Here is a 22049-nt window from a genome sequence, read left to right as displayed (position 1 = left end):
TATAAAGGTTTTATATATATATATATATATATATATATTTACAAAATATTTCCATTTTTTTTAGCCAGAATTTACAAAAACCTGATCCCCATAATGTTTTCCTGAGGAAGAGCTTAAGGAATTGGATTCTCAAGTCTTCTCTCTCTATCTGGTAAAAACAAGGCAACTTCCTGATCAAATTTACCCTACAAACTAAGTATGCCTACACTTTACATATAAATCATTTTACATACAACAGCAAAATGTATATCTGAACACATAATTTTGACAATGGAACTTGAAAATTATTTGTTGAAATGGTACTAGATTTCACACAGAGTTCAAAGAACAGATAATTCAAAACCAAATGTAAAACACAGGATGTTTAAATCACCCTTCTTTAACACACCAATTCCAAAGAGGCTGCCTCCCATGAAACTACTAGTTCAATGCATAATTCTTTGTTTCCTGCTGTTTGTAGATCATTGATCAAAAATCTATGAATGACAAAACCAGTCTTTGAACAATGTCAAGCCTGTGGGTAGAGAGCACTTCTCTTTGGAGGAACCAGACTTAAAAACTTTAAACAAAGGGAAAACTCTATTGTTTCTGCCTTTTTGAACAAGAAGACTTTGATGCTTTCTACAACTCAAGAAAATACATCAATGACTTAAAGCTCCCCAACTAGCAAGTCAGTCGCCCAAAGTGTCAAAGAAAAGAAACTAGACCCCATCTTTCTAAAAATGCATCCAGGAGAATAGAGAACCAAAATTCTTTGCTGGTATATATTTTTCTTAAGTATTGTTGTATCTCAAAATTGTCAAAAAAAAAAAAAAACAACAACCTCATTTACAAAATATTTTTGACTTTTAATGAAAAATAATGACAGTAAATATATTTATTTTAAATGATACTATAAAACAACTTGTGAGTTCAGTTGACTTGTTTTTTGTTTTTTTTTGAAATAATAAGATGTTTATCCCCATCCAGTTTGGAGAGAAATACTACTTCCATAAATATAATAATAATTTACTACGTGTAGTTCATATATGTTGAACCTTGTAGCTCACTTGAAGAACATACATTATTTATTTCTCATCTCTACTAACCATAAAAACATTCACCTTAGGAAAAAGGCTGACAATTATGTCACTTAATACATGTCAATATTTATCTTTATTTATTTTGAATTTATTTTAAAGGTTGTGTTTTATAGCACATCAATAAAATGATGTTACCTAAAAACATTACTTTTTAGTCTCTTACAACTTTTGTTTAATGGAAGGGCTTATTTTTCGATTAAAATTGAACTAAAAAAATCTTCCTCCAAAACTCATATCTTGTATATGTTTAATGCACATAGATTGGGAATAAATAATTACTATTCTTAAAGACTGTGGTGTTTGGTTAAAGCAACACAGTGAAGCAGGATAAAATGTTTACATTAATACACATTTCCAGAAGATTTGCATTTTGGGGAAAGAAAACTGACTAAGAATAAAAACATTTAGCTATCACTCTATCATATATAGAATAGATGTACCTTAGACAGCTCCATTCCTGGGCCACATTGTTTACAGGGGATACAGTTTCCAGAGCGATCCCTAAATTCCTGTTGTCTGCAATCTCCTGTTTCAGACATTACTCTATGTGGCTAAAAGAAAAAAAAATACAAGCAAAATTCAAAGTGAATTGTTCACAATGATACATCACACTAAAGTACCTAGAGCTTTTTGGAACAGAAAGTTAAAAAAAAATTTCAGCTATTGTTGTAATAAAGCTGTCTGAAATAACTACTGTCACACCCCAAAATGCTAATTGAGAAAGAAATAAAGCTCATTTTCACTTTTTGAAAAGAGGCCAACTTAGGATGGGTTGAATAAGTCAATGAGCCTAATTCTTCAGGGTACTTGAAGGACCATTCTTTCCCCCCAAACACAGAGGAAGGAAAACTTTCTCTCCTAGGAAGCAAGTTTATTCAGCTCCAGGGCAGAATTGTTACTTTCCCCCCAGACAACTTTCTGACAATTTGGGTGAAAAGTGATATATTATGTCCTTAAGGGCTTTTGCTGCAGCCTAAGGAGAATGCTGGAGCCTAGGAAATGTCTCGGAAAGGAATGGGCATGCAGAGAGAGAGATTCTTTCCCGGCTCTGGGGTTTCAGCATTCTTCAGCTCTGTGAACTTCCAAGTTAACAGCAGTCTATTCTCTGATCTGCAAGTAAGAGGATACATTTGCAAATATAATGAATTTGGATGGCCAGTTACAGAGGATTTTGCAATGACTCATTAGAGATTTCCAAGTGGATTCAATGTGACTGCCATTAGTTTTGCAGGAACAAATTCAATTCTTTCCAAGTGTACAAAGTGCACATTTTACTAAGAACAACATATACTTGCCCTTCTTGGTTTGGGTACAGTCTTTGAGAAATAATTTTTGAGAATTACTGGATAAAATTTGAAATCTGTAAAGTGTTTTAAAGTTTGCAAAGTGCTTTACCCATAAGATCTCATTTAAATCTCACAATAACCTTTTGAGATAATATGCTCTTTCCAAAGATGAGGAAACTGAGGTTAAGAAAATGTTAAGTGACTTGCACAGGATCCCACAGCTAGTAAGTGTCTGAGACAGGATTAGAGCTCAGGTCTTTCTGAGTCCAACTCCAGCATTGTGCACTACTCCTGTCTGTTCGAGCTCACAGAAAAATTATTGGTTTTAAAATATTTTGAGTTCAGAAGATGTTACATAAATATGAAATTATATTCTCATCATTATTGAGTTCTCTTAAATTATTGAGATAAACAATATGTTTAGGGAGGGAGGTGAAATCTTAACTTAAGAAACTTTCTTTCAGTCAAGGCAATGAAGTCTCTATGCCGTTTTCTAAAAGAGGTCTCTGTTAGCTCTAAATCTGTATGATCAAAAATTATTTAACCCAAACTCGAAAGGCTCAGAAAAACTAGGACAACAGAACACTCAGCTATGATATGAATTGCCTTATATTAGTCATTCCCTCAAAGTCAATAATTATTTTTACATTTTTATATTCCTTATCTTACTTTCCCTCCTCAATAAGCCAAATCATATTTAATATAGAGGACATTTCTTCAAATGTATTTTTCCCTTTTAACACAGGATCATGGAAATTTGAAGAGGGCAAGGGCTATTTATGCCTACTTGTTTCGTAATTGTACCACATACAGTGACATGTATAGAAAGGCACTTAATAAATGCTTTTAGAAAGAGGCCTCATGGCAGAGTGGAAATACTACTGGATTAGAAGTCATGTGACCTGAGTACATCTCCTGCTCTGCTACTTAAAACTTCTGTAATCTTGGGCAAATCAGTCTCCAGGCCTCAGTTTTCTCACCTACAAAATAAGCCCATTGGCCAAGAACACCTTCATGGTTTTTTCCAGTTCTCAATCTGTGATCCTATGATGGATGGGCTGTGATTTTTGTCCAAGCCCAAAGTGAAATAGAAACATCTAAACTTAGGTGAAAAAGGCTATGTTTCAAAGATATTCAGAGAAAAATTCCACACAGGCTCCCTTTTTAACTGCTTACACTTAACAGCTTTATGCAAATTTTCCATATGTCTACCTGAATATCTCATTGTAGCTTAACCTCCTTTCTTCATCCTCTGTCCTCCATGGAGAACAGTTACTATCCTCTGTATAATAACCTTTCGTATATTCAAAGATCATCATTAAGCTTTGCTTTAATATGTCTCCAGATGAAATAAATTTTAGTTCCTTTTAACTTCCCTCATAGGGTCTATTTTCCAACACTTTTAATCATCTTAATGGTTTTCCTTTGAACCTTTTCCAAGTTTTCCACAAACCTTATAAGCCATGCAGTCCGGAACTGGAAATAATACTCTAGTCAGGAAGGGTCTGACTCGTGCTGAGTATGGCACATTTCTATGAGCCACAAGATAATTTATCATTGTCATGGGGCTAGAAATGTTGTTATTCCATTTATTTGATTTCCTCTATATTTCAAGGAAAATAATTTAAATAATGCCTTCCAAAGTCAAGATTGGACATTTCTGTCCATTTCTGATTCATTTATTTGTTTTATGGAAGTAAAAAAAAAAGTTGAAAGACAAAGAAGTCTGAGATGACCACATTCTATTAATTACATTTCTTTCCTCACATTCAAATGAAAAAAGTAGAACGAGAAGGATTTACTTACCAAATGTGCTAGTAAAAATGCGATGGTGAATAACAGCTCTTTGGGTGATCTTTTAGATTCCATCTCTTTGGATGAATTATATTCCCAATCTGAAAACTAAAAGTCAAAGAAAATAAAGAAAATACATTAAAAATTTTAAACACAAATAAGTTTACTTCGAATTGCCATTTGAAATCCAACAATGCACTTACATGATTGTTACTCATTATTTAAATGAGATCATTTAAAAAAATCATCAAGGACGCATGACCAAAGTTTATTTTTTAAAACATAGGAGTGAAAAATTAAGGCTTTATCCTGCCAACAAATTTACTTAAAACTCCAGCTGGCTTTAACCTCCCTCATTTTTCATTTTCTATTTGAAATCACTATTGAGTTGAGTATAGTGCGCTCAGTAGACAATCACAGCTCAAACAGGGACAATGAAAACTACTACTGACTTCAAAGGCAATTCATTTCCCATGCAAGGATGAACTTAGGCTATGCCTCTGGGATGTCAGGACAATCAGTTAATGAAGTCAGTGGAGTCAAACAACCAGTCAATTCACTACTGAAAAAAGACCGTCAAACAACTTGTTTGACTTGTCCATTTGGATACAACAGTCAATGAGGTAAATCTGTACATTTGGCATTTGTGAAATCTGATGCACTTCAGATATAGTATAAATGTATTTATTTGTAAGTATATTTTTATTTATTTATTTACTTATAAGTATATTATTTATAAGTACAAATGAAAATTAAGGGAAAATAAGAATCATAGGATAATTGGATTTAAAGCTAGAAGGGACCTGAGAGATGATCAACTCAACCCTTTCATTTTACAGATGGGGAAATAAAGGGACACAGGAAGTTAAATCATTAAGGCATTTGTAAAAATTAGTAAACTGAGTGCTCTCATAGACAACCTGAAGTTGAGACACTGATGTGGATCATTCAGAAAAAGAAAACTCAGTCAAATTTTCTAAAAAAGGAAGGCTTTTTTCCCCCTGTTTTAAAATGCTTAGAAGACTATGCTATAAAAAGCCAATCAAGCTTATTCGTTCACACTGGCAAAGGAAGAAGAGATTTCCTTAAGAAAAAAAATAATTGTTTAATGGGAATTCCTAGGTGTCCATCCAGTTGCATTACTGAAAAGTAAGTTGAGAAAGTCCAGGGTTTCTTTGAAGCAGAGGCTTTTAAAACAAATACATCCAGAAAAGATGATCTTGTGTGTTCCAAAAAAAGAACAAAGTCCACAGCCTCCTCCCAACTACCTTAAGCAAAATATCCTCTCTAGTTCTCTCCCTCCCCAAACAAAGCTAGGTACACCAGCATATTAAGAAAAGTCAGTCTTTTAGCTGTGTTTTTAGCTGTGTTTAGTTAGCCAGGAGGACACCAACAAGGCAGCACAAATTCAGAGAAAAAGGCAAAATCAAATTGGCTGTCTTGAGTCAAATAGATGAACATGTATTACCGATATCAGATTGCTTGTTTGTGTTGGGGAGGGAAGGAGGGAGAAAAATTTGGAATTCAAAATCTTATAAAAATGAATGTTGAAAACTATCTTTACACATAATTAGAAAAAAATGAAATATATTAATGGGGAGAAAAAAAAACACAAGCCAAATAGAGTGGGGAAAACCATTAGGGGGTTACTTAGTTAACAGGCATTTTTTGATCAGAGGTTGAGATAAATTCATTTAAAATAATCTAGTGCTTCTCATAAGAGGCTTTTAGTAATTTAGTAATAGAAATGAATAGGCCATTACCTTTGCATCCAACACTTAAATCTTTATAACTTAAATTAATGTTGTAATTGTTTAACCACCCAGGTCCCTTAGCTCGTGAATATACAGGTATGCAAACAAACAAACAGAACCAAATCAAAATGCCTTAAAACTCTCCATCATGATAATTTACATTTCTTCAGAATACAGGATAACAGAATTATAGACTTAGAGATGAAAAGGACCTTGGAGGCCTAATCTAACCTTTCCTTTTAAAGAAAGGAAAATTGAGGCCCAAGGAGCTTTACTTGTTCAAGGTCATACAAGTAAGGTAGCAGATCCAGGATATGAACTCAGGGCCTCTGACTCCAAGCCCAGGGTTCCTTCTACTAATCCAACAGTACCAACAACAGTTAATGAAGTGATGAATTTTTAACAATTTGACATTTAATTCTGAAAAATTCTCTTAAGAATAAAAACGTTAAATTTGTATATAAAGATCCTAACATCAAAGGACTGAATTTCATAGAATGAGAGAAAAGAATTGCTAAAGGCGATCAGTGAGACAGTCAGTTGAGCATCCACTTTGTGTAGGGTCCATTGGGTTTTGTGGGGAACTGACATACAGCATCCATAGGAGAAAACAATTAAATACTAACAATCACGAGCATTTACATCCAGTTAAAAAAACCTGACTTTGGCCTGTCAGCCCTTGAAAGCTAATGGGGATAACGACACATACACCGCCCCCCCTCCCCACACCCACACTCCTCACTCATTGAAATGATGGCCTATATGGATCCATAAAAAGATTATGTCCATTTTAGATGAGATTTTTCTTTAAGAGGACAAAATAATTTAAAAAACCAGTCTCATAAGAGACAACCTCTCTTATTTCATTAACACATGCCAAATTGGACCAAAATAGAGAGTTGAATGAAGAATTCAAAACTAGCTGTCTCATGTCTAACTTTTTAAGGGGATAGGCATTTCTTCCAAGAAAGAAAATCTTCCAGTAATAGCACTGGAGAAAAAAAAGCAAAACAAAATCCTATCCTATTGTTCTCTGATTCTTTTACTAGCTGTACCCCTCACTAGCTGTGTTATCCTGGGTAATAGCATCTTTATACCTCAGTTTCCTCTCTTTTAAAGAGAAAGGAGACAGCCCTACTTATCATCCCTAATGCACTAGTTTGTAGTGAGGATCAACAGAGATAAGGCATGTAAAAGTATTCTGAAAATTGTAAAGGGCTCTGCTAATGTAGGGTATTATTATTATTAGCACCATCTGGCAGGCAACCAGTAAATTTCTATTCCCAAAGGTATAGGAAATAAAATAGAATCTCAAAGGTGATGCGCTCACCTAAGACTCTAAGAATGAATTTTGGTGAAAGGACATGGGGTCAAGTGGGCTCTGCCACTTAACTATGGGATCTTGGATGAGTCACTCTACTTTTTTGTAGAAGTTCCTTTGTTCCTCGGTTTCCTCATATGTAAGATGAAGGGACTGGATTGGATTTTCTATACTACCTTTTCTTGGATGAGATAGGTTTATTTTAACAAATGCATGAACATATTAGGAATAATTTAACTTTTCGTAAGATAGTCTAAAATCAAGGGACATTTTTGCAAGCGATTCAGCTATGATGAAGTGTTGGGAGTATGAACTTGAATTTCCTGGAATAAAATGAAATGCAGTATGAATTTCTTCGGCATTTAAAACAGGGGGGAAACTGGGCAAAAAAATCAAGCATTTTAAGTAATAATATTGAAAGTTAAAAATGAATTCAATTATTGAAATGTCATTTAGCTGCTAGACATCTCTTTCTCAAAGACTTTTAAAAAATAACTTTCTGTATTGTTCAATGTTCAGTTGATGACATCAAACGTGAAGTTACAAAGAATGCCAGGCTCATGAATGATTGTGATTATGTGGAATTGGGCAACTGGTTAGAAGCACAGTGGTGTGGGTGTACCCTGCTACTACATATTCTACCTGTATGATACCCCCAGCATCAGTTTAGACTCTTTTTGGGGGGGGAGAGGATAGCCTTTGCGGTGGGTAGAGCAGTGGATAGAGCACCGGGTTTGGAATCAGGAAGAACTCATCTTCATGAGTACAAATCCTGCCTCAGACATTAGCTGTGTGACCCTGAGCAAGTCACTTACCCCTGGGGTCTACCTCAATTTCCTCATCTGTAAAATGGACTGGAGAAGAAAATGACAAACCACTCCAGCATCCTAGGCAAAAAAATCCCCCAAAAGGGTCACAAAGAGTAAAACAAGACGGAAACAACTAAACAACAATAATTACTTTTGTGTGGAACCAGTATCATGAGAGGGGGTAGACTAATTTTAACAAGTCAGTTGCATCCAAGGAGTATGCCCAGGGGAGATTGGAAGTGCCAATGACTTAGTAGGTGTCACACATGCCCCAGTCCCTAAAACCCTGTACTTTTATTATTTCTTTATGCCTGAGGAACAGAGACAGAGGTGGATACTGTTGGTCATTGGAAAAACCTTTTCCTTCCTGAAGCAGACCCTTTTGACAATGCTTTGATGCTACTGCTTGTACTTGTCTGCTATTGTACTAAGCAACCACATCAACAAGAGGCCCTCTGAGAATAACTAGAGGACCTGATTTACATAAGCCAGAAAATAATCATAATAACCATCATTTACATGGTACTTTACATGTATTATCTTATTCAATCCTCACAATAACTTTGGGAGGTAGTTGCTATTATTATCTCCATTTACAAATAAGGAAACTGAGGTGGACAAAGGGTTTAAGACTCAGGGTTGGGGAACCTGTGACCTATCTCCACTCTTGGAGTCATTTACCCAGGATCAAAGGGCAAGCTAGATGGCACAGTGGATAGATCTGGAGTCAGGAAGACTCATTTTCCTGAATTCAAATCTGGCCTCTGACACTTACTAGCTGTGTGACCTAGTGCAAGTCAATGAACTCTGCTTGCCTCAGTTTCTTCATCTGTAAAATGAGGTAGAATAGGAAATGGTAAATTCCTCCAGTATCTTTGCCAAGAAAACATTAAATGGAGTCAGGAAGAGTTGGACACAGCTGAAACAACTTATCAACAACAAATAAAGTTGGTGTGCCTCTGAAGTAGGATTTGAACACAGGTCTTCCTGCATCCAGGAAGTGTTCTCTGCACTGTGCCACCTAGCTACCTATTAAATAAGTCATCTACACTGCCCATCTTGATAAGTGGGGTTGATATTGAATCTATTTCCCATTTCCACAGCTTCCAAATGAGAAAAGTCCAAGACATTTTTTACAAAGTACACCTCTAAATCCCTTATCTAAATATACAAATACCTGTAACTCCATGGTAGCCACCCAAGATATCATAAAGAGATGTCATACATGTTTATTGTCTGATCCCTAACTCATGTATGAAGAGCTGAACCATTCAAAAGACAGCAAGGGTCTTGATGCTTAACATTTAAGTTTTTTATTTTGACAATACTCTTTCACTCATATTCCTTTGATTTCATATTTCCAAGAATGAACTGTATGTATAATCTTGCCAAGGACCCAAAATGTGAATCTTAAAAGAGTATTTCGAATAGCCTAGATAATTTTCAGAACAAGTCATTTACTTTGCTTTATTTTCCATCCTTTCTATAAAAACAACTTGATTTATTAGCCACTAGATGCAGCCCATGTTAGAGGTAACCATTTTCATGTAATAATCATATATTAACTTTATATAATGAAGCCATATTCATCCCTTACATTTTTTCCAATATGCAATAACCTGAAATACTTTTTAAAAATCAACTTTAATGTAAACTGGCATGCTCACAATTTATAAAAACCAGGGTTGAGGTAAAGCCAGTGCTATAAATGCAGTCTTTAGTATTTTAATACCTAGACTGTAATCATAAATGGATTAAAAACAAATGTCAGTCTTGACCATCAAGTGATGCAAAATGGATCATAAATATAGGGTATTCCTATCTTCAGGAGGGATTACAACCACCAGCATCTCCTATAATCTATACTCTCATAGTTTAGCTTTCAATTTCACTCTCTTCAGCTATAAAATCTCCTTGTGGCATTGTGTAACTGGCAAATCCATGTGCAGCCTAGGAACTCTTATAGAGGTGTGCTGTATTACACATATTGATGTTGGCCTAGAGATGGATATGATTTTCCTTTTTGCAATCATGAAATATTTTCTACAAGCTTTAAAATTTTCCGCTGCCAAATGCAATATCTTCAAACACCCTAAGTTCAAAAATGTTAAGACCTAATGTCAAACACCAAAAATCATGCCAATTTGGAGAAAAAAATCAAATCAGTACAAGGTTTTTCAAGTTTAGACTCTCCTCCCTATTACCCTATCCCCAGATAATGAATGAGTTTCACGGGTCAATAGGTAGATACCATTTTTATATTATAGGACATACTGGTGTTTTCAAAGTTGTTGCCCAATGATGATATGGTCACTAAAATATCATAAGAATTTATGAACCTGCCTTGTGGACCTATGCATCCTAAATTTGGAACAAACATCAATCTGAATGTGAAAGGGGCTTTAAAAGACCACATTTCCCTTCTTTTGGAGGAAATTGTGCTCCTCCATCCTCCAAAAATAGCTGTCTAAACTATTCTTTTACAATATATCCTGAGGAGATCACAATACCTTCTTTCATAACCCACTGCAGTGTTCATTTCTCCAGGCTAAATACTCACCATTCCTTTAAGACCTAGACAAGCTGATTGAGGAGCCCCTTAACACTCACTCAGGCTGATGAGTGTTCCTGCCACTTAGTTTCATGTATGTGCTGGGGCATTTTTATCTCAGGTAGAAAAAAATTTTTAAACAGTCTACATAGACCCACAGGCATACCTTTCAAGACTCACAGAACACAATATGATTCCATTCAATTATCCTAAATTTTATTGTCAGCATCTCCCAAAAGAAAACAGGCTGTGAATGAACTGTCATGGAAAAAAAATACTTTGCACAAACTGCCTGTTTTTGATTTTTGTCTTCAGCCCTGAAGTCTATTTTTAAGTCTCTAACTATTTAATAATAAATTGCCATTGGGCAAACTTTTTGCAGTTGGTTTTATAATGCAGTCTGATGCTGTGGGAAAAATGCTGGATTTGGAATCAAAACCTGGCTTCCTCTCTTGTCTGTCACTGCCTATGTGACCTTGGGACAGTTGGGTGGTGCAGTGGATAGAGTGCCCAACCTGGATAGAGTGCCCAACCTGGAGTCAGGAAGACTCATCTTTCTGAGTTCAAATCTGGCCTCAGACAATTACTGGCTAGGGGACCCTGGGCAAGTCACTTAACCCTATCCGCTTCAGTTTCCTCATCTGTAAAATGAAGTGGAGAAGGAAATGGTAAACCACTCCAATATCTTTGCCAAGAAAAATCCAAATGGGGTCCCAAACAGTTAGACACAAATGAATAACAACTGGAGGCATTTCACTTCCATTTTCTGACCCTCAGTTTCCCCACCTATAAAAAGGATTTGGACCAGATGACTTCTAAAATTCCTTCCAGCTCTAAGTTTATGATTCTACAGTTGTCTTGTGGAATTAAAAGGCAATCAAGTCATTGACTTGGTATGTATACTTATTCTAAGTAGTCATACTTATTTAAAATGTATTAAATGAAAACAAAAAAATGAACTTTTTGATACAATTTTGAATGTTTTCCTTTAAATATTTAGAAGTCACCAGGTATTTTCAAACATTAAAAAGGCTGTTTGTTATTAGATAATGAGGAGTATAGGTTCACTCCTTCAAACAAATATGAAAACAAGGAATCCAATTCTAGGGTATCAATCTTTATACCTAAATCATGTACCCATTTGGACTTTATTCTTGTGTATGGTGTCAGGTATGGGTCTATGCCTAATTTCCGCCACACTGTTATCCAGTTTTCCCAGCAATTTTTGTCAAACAATGGGTTCTTATCCCAGAAGCTGGGGTCCTTGGGTTTATCAAACAGAAGGTTGCTATATTCCTTGCCTACTGCATCTTGAGTGCCAAGTCTATTCCACTTGTCTACCTCTCTGTTTCTTAGCCAATACCAAGTGGTTTTGATAATTGCTGCTTTATAGTACAGTTTAAGGTCTGGTAGCGCTAGGCCACCTTCCCAAGCATTTCTTTTCATTAGTCCCTTTGATATTCTGGACCTTTTGTTTTTCCAAATGAATTTTGATATTATTTTATCCAGCTCTAGAAAGTAATTGATAGTTTAATTGGTATGGCACTAAATAAGTATATTAATTTGGGTAGAATTGTCATTTTTATTATATTAGCACGGCCTACCCATGAGCAACTAATGTTTTTCCACTTACTTAAATCTGACTTTATTTGTGCAAAAAGTGTCTTGTAATTGTGTTCATATAGTCCCTGGGTTTGTTTTGGCAGGTAGACTCCTAAGTATTTTATACTGTCTACCCTAACTTTAAATGGGATTTCTCTTTCTATCTCTTGCTGTTGAACTTTGTTGCTAATATATAGGAATGCAGAAGATTTGTGTGGGTTTATTTTGTACCCTGCAACTTTGCCAAAAAATTATTTTAAAGTTTTTTTTTTTTTTCCAATTCTATTTTAACTCTAAATCCGCCTCTGACTATTCATGAATAAGAATGGAACTTTTTGCTTTTGATGATAACTTTCCTCAGTAAGCTCTAAGTTCATGAAGTAGAATTATAATTGAGATAAGTAACATTCATCTAGTATGAGCAGTATATGTCAATTACAAATTCTATGTAGTCTATGTACACTACAGATCATAATCATCTGAAGTGATCTGGCTATACGTACCTCTTTCTTTTTAAAGCCTCATAGATATGTAACTCTAGACAATTGAAAGCCATGGTCCTAATGCAAATTTCTTGTATAAGGGACCTTACCAAGTTAAAAAAAGCAAAGACAAATTTTCATGTTCTAAAATTCAGATTCATATGTAACACTAATTCTAAATTTCTATGAAACTTACTTTATAGCCCTTTAATTAATGGAATAAATTACTTCTATGGTTGTCCAGAAACATACAAACAATAAATCAGCTGGCACTTAGTATTGGAAAGAAAGCAATATAAACTCAAGTTATATACTCTATGGAAACAAAATAGTGAACAAGATATTTTCATTAAAGGATAAAGTAAATAGCTATAAGAAACAAACCACTGCTGCAAACGTAGTAATAATGTCACATTACCCTTCAAGGCTAAAGAAAAAATACTTTAAAAAGAATACAAATTTCACATTAAAATGGAATTTGGGTCACTGAAAATGTTTTTTCTTAATAGTATAAATAGGTGCATAGAATGCCAAGAATGGCCATGTAATGTTCTCATATTCTGCATTAATGATAACTGATTAAAGTCATACCACACATGCTTTCTGGAATTAGTTCAACAATGAACTACGACATTAAGCAACCAAATATTTTCCTCTTCTGTCTCATAACATGCTCATTATTTTCCGATCTATACCCCCCACTTATACATTCATTTTATTTTTTAAAACAGTTCTTTGCACCAAGCTACTGATGAACAGTTTGAAGAAGGGTGGTAGCTTTTGGTACTGACATTCAGTTACTTTCAATTGCCAAATCTAAATTCTACCTGTAAACTTGTTAGTGACATGTGAAACCTCGCCTACTTGAGAAGCACACAGAAATAAGGTAGCAGCAAAAATGCCCAAGGTATATAATTACCTACACAAAATAAAAGATGCTGAAGAAATACTTCCCTAATGCAAAATAATCTGCCTCTTGCAAAAAGTATCTGATTATGAAATAACTACATTCAAGTAACTTCTTCAGTTTACGCATATCCTGTTTAACACCAACAGTTGCTGTCAACATAGTGGAATCTTAATCAAGTAAGACTTAGAAGAAAAAGAATTCATCTCAGCTAGTCAATATACATTTACTAAAATGCCTGTTTACTCTGTGCCTTGTCGCTGTCTGGAGATGTGTGAACTTACCCAGTTCTACTGCAGTTAACAAAAACTGAATTCTGTCTGGGGTTTTGTTTACAAGATTGATGTTTTTGTTCATGCAAAAATAAAGGTGATCCCATTAAAGATTTCTTACATGCTAAATACAGACAAGATAAAAAGTGCCCCATAATCAAGGCAGTCCACTCATTTCAACTCATCCAAACCTTCATTACGAAGGTCATAATTAACTCCATGTTATACTTATCTCCATAGAACATCAGCGGCAAATGTAAAAGGACTTTCAGGTTGTGAGAATCAAACCTTGTTTCCCCTTTTAAAAAGGAGAAAGGGCAACCACAAATCTGTTAAGCTTGCTCCACAACATCATTTTTTTTTACATTAAAGTCCTTCGTAAATGTCAACCTTCAATAGAAAGGATAGCATACGTTTACGTCCCATTTATGAGGCTTTTGAAAGCCTCTTCTACCTCTCTCCGCGGCTACAATTCTTTTCTGTAATTGGAGAGACTAAACTTGTTAATATGAGAGGCAGTTTCCAGCTGCTAAAATCAGTAATCAGCTAAGCAATCCTCAATCCTGGATGCCCATAGGAACAAGCACCCTGGCAGCTCTCGCGTGCAGTTATTTGGGGTTATTTCCGAGGTGACCACTCACACAACAGGGACCACGCGTTTGGAGACAGACTAGGCTCTCAATTTTTCTCTGCCTCTTACCCCAATCTTGGAGCATTCAACAAAGTCCTTGGGACAAGTCCATGCTATTAAAGTCGAAGTAACCTTGCCTCACGGAAGAGAAAAAATAGTTTTCCCACTTGTCTCTGGCTCGGAGGTCCTTACTTGTCCTGCCGAAGTTAGAATCCCTCAGTTTCCCCCGTTTTCTGAAAGACTCAGTGATCCCTCCGCCCTCCTCCCTTCCCAAAGCGCCCAGTCATTCAACTCGCGCTCTGTGTGTCCAAAGCCAGCCACACTCACACCTTCTGCAGCACAGGATGCGCTCCTACCCCAGGCGATCGTCGGTCAGCGCCCGCCCCTCACAGACAAGGCAGCCCCTCTCCTCCAGCCCCTGCACAGGAGAGTCGCCCGAAGGCGAGCATAGCACAGCGCAGAGCAGGGCTGGGCAGCAGCCTAAGCGAGGCGCCCATCCCGGGGCAGCTCACCTTCTCCAGTCCCTCCGAGGCCCCTCCTGGAGCGCACTCCTCCTAGCCTGACTCCCTACTTCCCTCCGAGGCCCGCCAGGGTCAAGCCCCATGCAGTTCGGCGCCAGGTTGAGCTGCTCTGGGCTAGAGGGCAGCGGGGCTCGGCGATGGAAGGGAACACTGGTCCTGGGGGCTTGGCCCTGGCAGCTGCTGCTCCAGGATTTAGCCTCCGCACAGCGCCCTCCCGTAGCCCGGGCAACCGCAGCCGCCACTGCCACCGCCTCCGCCTCCCCAGTTCCTCCAGGCAGGCTCACTCTGAGCAGCCCCGCCCTCCTCTCCTGTACTCTCCTGCTTACTCCTCCTCTGCTCTGCAGGCCCAGCCCTCTTCTTCTTCAGAGCCAACCAGCCTCGCCTCTCCAGACACCCAGCATTCACTGTAGGGGCGCCATCGCCACTCTGCTCCCCACTCCCCCTAGCTAGGTTCCGCACCTGCGCTGATATCCTACCTTGCTCCATCCTCACTGATCGCTATGGTGGGGTGGGGGGAGCGAGCAGCGGCTCACCACCGTGGCAACACTGAGGGACCCTTGAACCTCATGCCCTCTTTCATCAGGGTCTAAGGAGGGTTCAACAATAACCTTCCTCCCAGAACGGGGGCAGCTAGGTGGTGCAGTGGATAGAGCAGGAGTCAGGAGGACCTGAGTTCAAATCTCACCTCAGACACTTGATACTCACTAGCTGTGTGACCTTGGGCAAGTCACTTAACCCCAACTGCCTCATCCTGGGTCATCTCCAGTCATCCTGATGAATATCTGGTCACTGGATTCAGATGGCTCTGGAGGAGAAGTGAGGCTGGTGACCTGCACAGCCCTCCCTCACTCAGAACAAAGTCAAGTGCAAGTCATGTCATTATTTCTCTGATGGTAGGGTCTTCTTCGAAAGAACAAAGGATGAACACAACACCTCCTAGAAAGGGAGAGGCACTGGAGTAGGCAACCAAAGGCAGGAGGTAATAACAATGTGACATGAGCTTCTTGGGGGGAGAAAGGTTGCAATGGGTGAGGGAAGGGAAGAGAGCAAGCATTTATTAAACACCTATTAGGTGCCCGGCACTGTGCCAAGTTCTTTACAGACATCTCATTTGATCCTCACGATAACCCTGGGAACTAGGTGAACATCATGAACCTCCTTTTGTAGTCGAGGAAACTGAGGCAAACAGAGGTTAAGTGACTTGCCCTCGGTCATATAACTAGGAAGAGTCTGAGGGTGGATTTGAATTCAGGTCCTGCTGACTGCAGACCAAGGTGCTCCCTATTTCTGCCACCTAACTGTCTCCAGGCAGAAGGCTTCTCTTCTCCTCTTGACATTTTCCCCATTTAATTAAATGTATTAAATGTGTACTGTGTGCAGAGAACTACTGGACACTGGGGGAAATAAGAAAGTAAGGAATAATCCCTGTCTTCATGAAGCTCATAATCTGGGGATAAGACACAAACACAAATAGCTAAGTATAGTTAAAACAGCCCTTTTCCCAAGGTCTAGGTTACTTCTGAAAAAAAAAAAAACCCTCAAATTTTTCCTCGCCAGGCTTCAGATCTCACTACTCTGTTGGTCCTATTCTAGTAGCAAAGGCCCAATTATTGCATTTAAACGTCCTTGGTTGAGGAAAGCCCCTGCATGCAGCGCCATAGGCAGATGTGTGTGCCATGAAGGAGGGGTGGCACAGTGGGTCTTTTCCAGGCCTCCTTGATTCTACTGCTTTCCCTCTCTAGATTATTTACAATTTATTCTAGTCTAAAGGGCTTGTTTGTATATAGTTGTTTGAATGTTGTCTCCCTTATTAGAATATGAGTTTCTTGAGGACATGAACTGTCTTTTGCCTTTCTTTGTATTCTTATGTTTTTCAGTGTCTGATGCATAGTAGGCACTTAATAAATGTTGACTGACTGGATAAACATTTGTTGAGTCACTGGCTGGTTGACTAAAGATGACCTCCTACTATCATACATGGAAATGGTGAGAATTCAGGAGAGACTTTCATAATTATATGGCTTATGAGATCCATTTCTGCCCTAGATCCATGATCTTATGATATAGAGAGACCATTCAAAGGCCAACTAGTCCAACCCCTTCATTTTACAATGTGAGGAAACTGGGCTAAGGAAAGTTAAGCATTTTTTCCAATGCAACACTGATACCAAATATCAAAAGGGAGATTTGAACCCATATCTTCTGTCTCCAGAGTCACTGCTCTTTTCATTGTACCATACTGTCTCGCCTATGTTAATAGCTTACTAAGCAATTTTGAATATGTTCCCATAGTTTCCTATTGTGGAGGACCTGAGTTCAACCTTGGAGATTTTTCAATAAGTATAATCAGTTTGCTTTTACCTCTTGGGGCTCAGAGAATATCTGAATTTGGCTAATTTCTAGCTCTCTAGGTCTTCTTATTTCCCTTTCAAACTCCATACTAACAAGGAATTGAATGCAGAACACATTTATTAATTCAATCATGAAAACAGAAAGGACTTGTACAGAGTCCATAAACAGTTAAGAAAGAGAACCCTGTTAGTGAGTTCCACCTTCTCAAGGGACGCACATCATGGCTGTAGGCTTATGGTGACATCCTATAGTTACTCTCTCCCCACTCCGAATTCCCCCACCCCCAGCCCCAAGACACAGAGAGAACCCTCCCAGACCATCACAGTCTACATCACTCAGTATCAGTTAAGGACATTATCTAAATATGTTCTGCTTTGTGTCTGTGTGTCTCCTTGTTCCAGCCCCTTTTCTGATTCTTGCCTGGATGATCTTTCTTCCTTGTTCCAGTTCATTTCTAGCTCCTGTTGTGAACCAGAAACTCCTCTGTTTAATTTAAAAAAAAAAAAAAACAACTCCCTTATTACTCCACTGCTGCCAACTTGTGTTCCTATAATAAATGATTTTGTCCAAGAACTCACTTTTCCATTGCTTCTGCATTCACCACCTCCTTACATTGCTGCTTTTACCGTTGCCAAGCATTTCCCTTTCCTTTGTAAAATGTTACAGCCAGGGCCAATATGCCTTTGGTCTAGTTAAGACATTTCCATCCCCTTTGTTAGTCAGACTTATAGCTGCACCCAGTCTGTACACATAAAAGCCCCTCAGGTAGCTATGAAGATCTTCATTGTGAACCTACACTCTTAGCTAAATTAAATAAATTCCATTCAACTTTTCTGTGCCTCACAGTACAATGCCCCAATATGATCAGTATCTTTCCAAAAAAAAAAAAATCTTTGAGGTTGGATTGAACACTAAGTCTTTATTCACTTTTCTAGTTCCCATCATCTCTAGGTCCCTCAACTCCTGAGCCAATCATAGTATCCACAGACTTGAAGAAGCCCAAAGAGAGCACCAAGAACCTAGAAGGTGAAGGGGGCAAAGCTGGCAGCCATTTTCATCAAACTTGCCACTATGGCCCAGGTCTGCTTCGTCATTTCTCATGACCTCATTTAATCCTGACAACAATCTTGTAAAAGAGGGGAGACATTATTACCTCCAGTTTGCAGAAGAGAAAGTTGGGGTTCAGGGTGGACAGGTAACTTGTGGAAAGTTATAACTGGCCAAGCCTGACCTAGAGGCTAGGTTTTCTGACTCTGTCCTTTCTGCCATATTCACTCTCCATTTTGGTCTGAGTAGTTATATAGTCAAATATATGCATAGAGAATGTTTGCCTGGCATAAATTGTGAAGGACAGATTAAAGAAGGAAATAAGAATTTATTAAGTGCCTAATCTCTGCCAGGCATCGTGCAAAGAGCTTTAAAATATTATCATATCACAACAACCCTGAGAGGAAGGTGCTGTTACTATCCCCATTTTACAGCTGAGGAAACTCAGGCATACAGAGAGAAAGTGACTTGCTCAGAATCATGTCATTTAATAAGTATCGGAGGTCAGTATTTGCAGTCAGATTCTTCTGACTCCAGCCTCAGATCTCTACCCACTGCACCATCTAGCTGATGGGAAACAAGTGAAGGCAAGCCTGCCTGGGAGAAGGTGATTGCAGGATTACAGGTGAGAGGTAATGAGGATCAGTACTAAGTGTGGTAGCATTGGGAATGGAGAAGAAGGGACAAATGCAAGGGATATAGCTCAGGTTGGATTAAAAATAAATGAATAGGAGAAGTATGAGTCAAAGATAGCCCCAAGGTTGTAAACATGAGAGATTGGATGGATTAATGGTAATGCCACTGATGAAGTCAGAAGGAGGTACCACTTTTAAGGAGAAAATAATAAGGTTGGATTTTGGACACAGAGCAAGTGAGGTGTGTTGGTGATAGAATCAAGGTAGAAAAAGTAGGCAACTGGAAGTGCCGATGGGAAACTCAGGCAGATAAAATTTGGGGATCTTCTGCATAGAGGTTGACAGCTGACACCATGGCAAATGAAATTGCCAATGGAAAGAAAAAATAAGGACAGAACTTTGGGGAACACTCAACTTGAGGAGGAAGAGGCAGCAAAGGAGACAGGAGAGGGCCAGAGAATTAGGAGGAGAAAGAAAAACAGAAGAGAGTATCCAGAAAGAGAGAATCATCAAGAATTTAAAAAATGCTGTAGAGAAGTCATGGAAGAAGAATCTGGTGAGGACAGAGAGAATGTCATTGGATTTGATGATAAAGGGGGAGTTTTGTTAGTTGTGGGTGCAGAAGCCATATGGAAATGGGGCGAGGAGAGAATGGGGAGTGAGGAAATAGACACTGAGTATAGATAAACTTTTCAAGAACCTTGCAGTGGAAGAGAGAAGAAATGCTGGATGGTAACTGAATAAGGTAAAAATGTTAAGGGAATGTTTAGGATAGGGAAACCTGACCTCGTCTATAGTCACATGCTTTGCCCCATTCAGCTGGGTATCTTCCCTGTTCCAAACCATAAACAGACCATGATCATTTTTACATCTGTGCCTTTTGGTTCATACTTTTCCCAGCTTGAAATAAATCTTGGTCCTGCCTCCTCCAAGACTCCTCTCTGATTTTTCAGATCCCATTGATCTGAATTCCAATTGTACTTATAATTATAAACACAGCTTAGCAATTCATCTCTAATTGTTTCAAATGTGCTCATTTTGTCTTTCCCTAGAAGACTGGAAGCTCTTTGAAGGCAGATCATGCCTCATATATAATACCATCAAGGACAATACCAGGCACCTAGAAATAGATGTTGAGTCAACACATATCTGTTTAGTCATTTCAGGAGAGTCTGACTCTTTGTCACCCCATCTGAGGTTTCCTTGGCAAAGATTCCTTTGCCATTTTCTTCTTCAGCTCATTTTTACAGATGAGGAAATGGAGGCAAACAGGGTTAAGTGACTTGCCCAGGGTCACACTGCTAGTAAGTATCTGAGGTCAGATTTCAACTCAGGAACATGTCTTCCTGACTCCAGGCCCAGCACTCTGCCCACTGCACTACCCAGCTGTCCCAACATTTATTACATAATTAAATGTAAGGTAATTGATAGCATGAAGTTAAAATTTCTACATTATTTAGAACTCATCTTTTAACAGTAAAATATGCTCAAAGAAAAGGGCATTTTTGTGTTACATACAGATGATTAGCCTTATATAATCTTGAAATGCCATGTTATTTGTGGCAATACTTCTCTACCAAATTATCTTACATGTTATATCTATGGATGGTTCATATTTAAATATTGTTTTATATATGTATACACACATACATATGTATATATTATACAGATGATTTACCTAATCCATTCATTCATTCATTCAACAAACTATTGAATGCATTGTGCCACAGTGAATAGAGCCCCGAGTCTGGACTCAGGAAGATGTTTAACTTTGGCCTAAGACATTTACCAGCAGTCTAACCCTGGACAAGTCACATAACCCTGTTTGCCTCAGTTTCCTCAACTATAAAATGTGCATGATAACAGCACCTAATGGCACAGTCGTGAGGACCAAATGAGTTAATAAGTGTAGAGCACTTAGCACAGTGTTGGGCATGAAAAGTAACATATGCAAATTTTCGTTTTGCTAAGTGCTAGGGATACAAAGGTAAAAATGAAACAATATCTACCCTAAAGTAGCTTACATTCTAAAGGAAACAATACATCCTCTTATAAATAAATGCAAAATAGACACACAGTAATGAGGGAGGAGCCTAGTGAATAGGGAAAATAGGAAAGGTTTTCTAGAGGAGGTGGATAGTGCTTCAAGGAGGCAAAAATGAGGGAGAATGTTCCATGGGGGCACAGCCCATGCACAGAATCTGGAGATGGAATGTTGTCAGGGACTAAGTACTAGGACAGTTTGGCTAGAATATAGAGTGCATGAGAGGGAATAATATATAATAAGCCTGGAAAGGCAGATTGGAGAAATACTGTGACTGTAACCAATGCATTATCTGGCCAGGTAGACACATACACATGTGTGTGCAAGCACATGTATGCATATGTAAACATGCATGTGTAGGTACACAAACATATGGGATAGGGAAGCTGTTTTGACATCATACTTTACATATATGGTGTCTGCTAAAATGATGCAAATAAATGTGTCATAATTTAGAGCATATTGCTAAGAACCTTTTGTTGTTGTTCAGTCATTTCAGTTGTATCCAACCTTTCATGTCCCCGTTGGGGGTTTTTGTGGCAAAGATACTAGAGTAGTTTGTCATTTTCTTGTACAGCTCATTTTTACAGAAGAGGAAACTGAGGCAAACAGAGTTAAGTGACTTGTCCAGGGTCACACAGTAAGTGTCTAAGGCCAGATTCGAACTCAGGAAAATGAATCTTCCTGACTTCATGCCTGATATTCTATCCACTGTACTACGTAGCTGCTGAGAAGCTACGCTCTTTAAAAAAAAAAATCTTTGCCCCAAGCATTCCTGTATAGTAAGTTCATGTACCTTTTATATGGAAAAAGGAGTTTCAAACGCAGTTGGTTCTACTTTTTCTGCCGCAGAGGAGTTAGAAGTTAGAAAAAGATAGACTGGAGTCATCTTTAGTTCAGAGGTTAGAAAAACTTCCTGTGCTTCCTCCCTTTTTCTCATTCTTTTCCCCTCTTGCTTC

General features: G+C 38.1%; 1 protein-coding gene across 4 annotated transcripts in view; it reads right to left on the bottom strand.

Annotated features, from left to right (window-relative positions):
• Positions 1–22049, bottom strand: part of TNFRSF19 (TNF receptor superfamily member 19) — an 89167-nt gene that overhangs the window by 62719 nt on the left and 4399 nt on the right. For 3 of the 4 annotated variants that reach the window (XM_072611728.1, XM_072611731.1, XM_072611729.1), the window contains exons 2-3: positions 4175–4270; positions 1523–1633 (exon numbers count right to left, since the gene is read on the bottom strand). In XM_072611728.1, the coding sequence (XP_072467829.1) occupies positions 1523–1633; positions 4175–4270 (207 nt within the window). Of the gene's footprint in view, positions 1–1522; positions 1634–4174; positions 4271–15003; positions 15300–22049 lie in introns of those variants that run through there. The other variant, XM_072611730.1, reaches the window with a different exon arrangement.

Source organism: Notamacropus eugenii, chromosome 5 (genome assembly GCF_028372415.1).
Source record: "Notamacropus eugenii isolate mMacEug1 chromosome 5, mMacEug1.pri_v2, whole genome shotgun sequence".
NCBI lineage: Eukaryota > Metazoa > Chordata > Mammalia > Diprotodontia > Macropodidae > Notamacropus > Notamacropus eugenii.
This window is presented reverse-complemented; position numbering and strand designations above follow the sequence as displayed.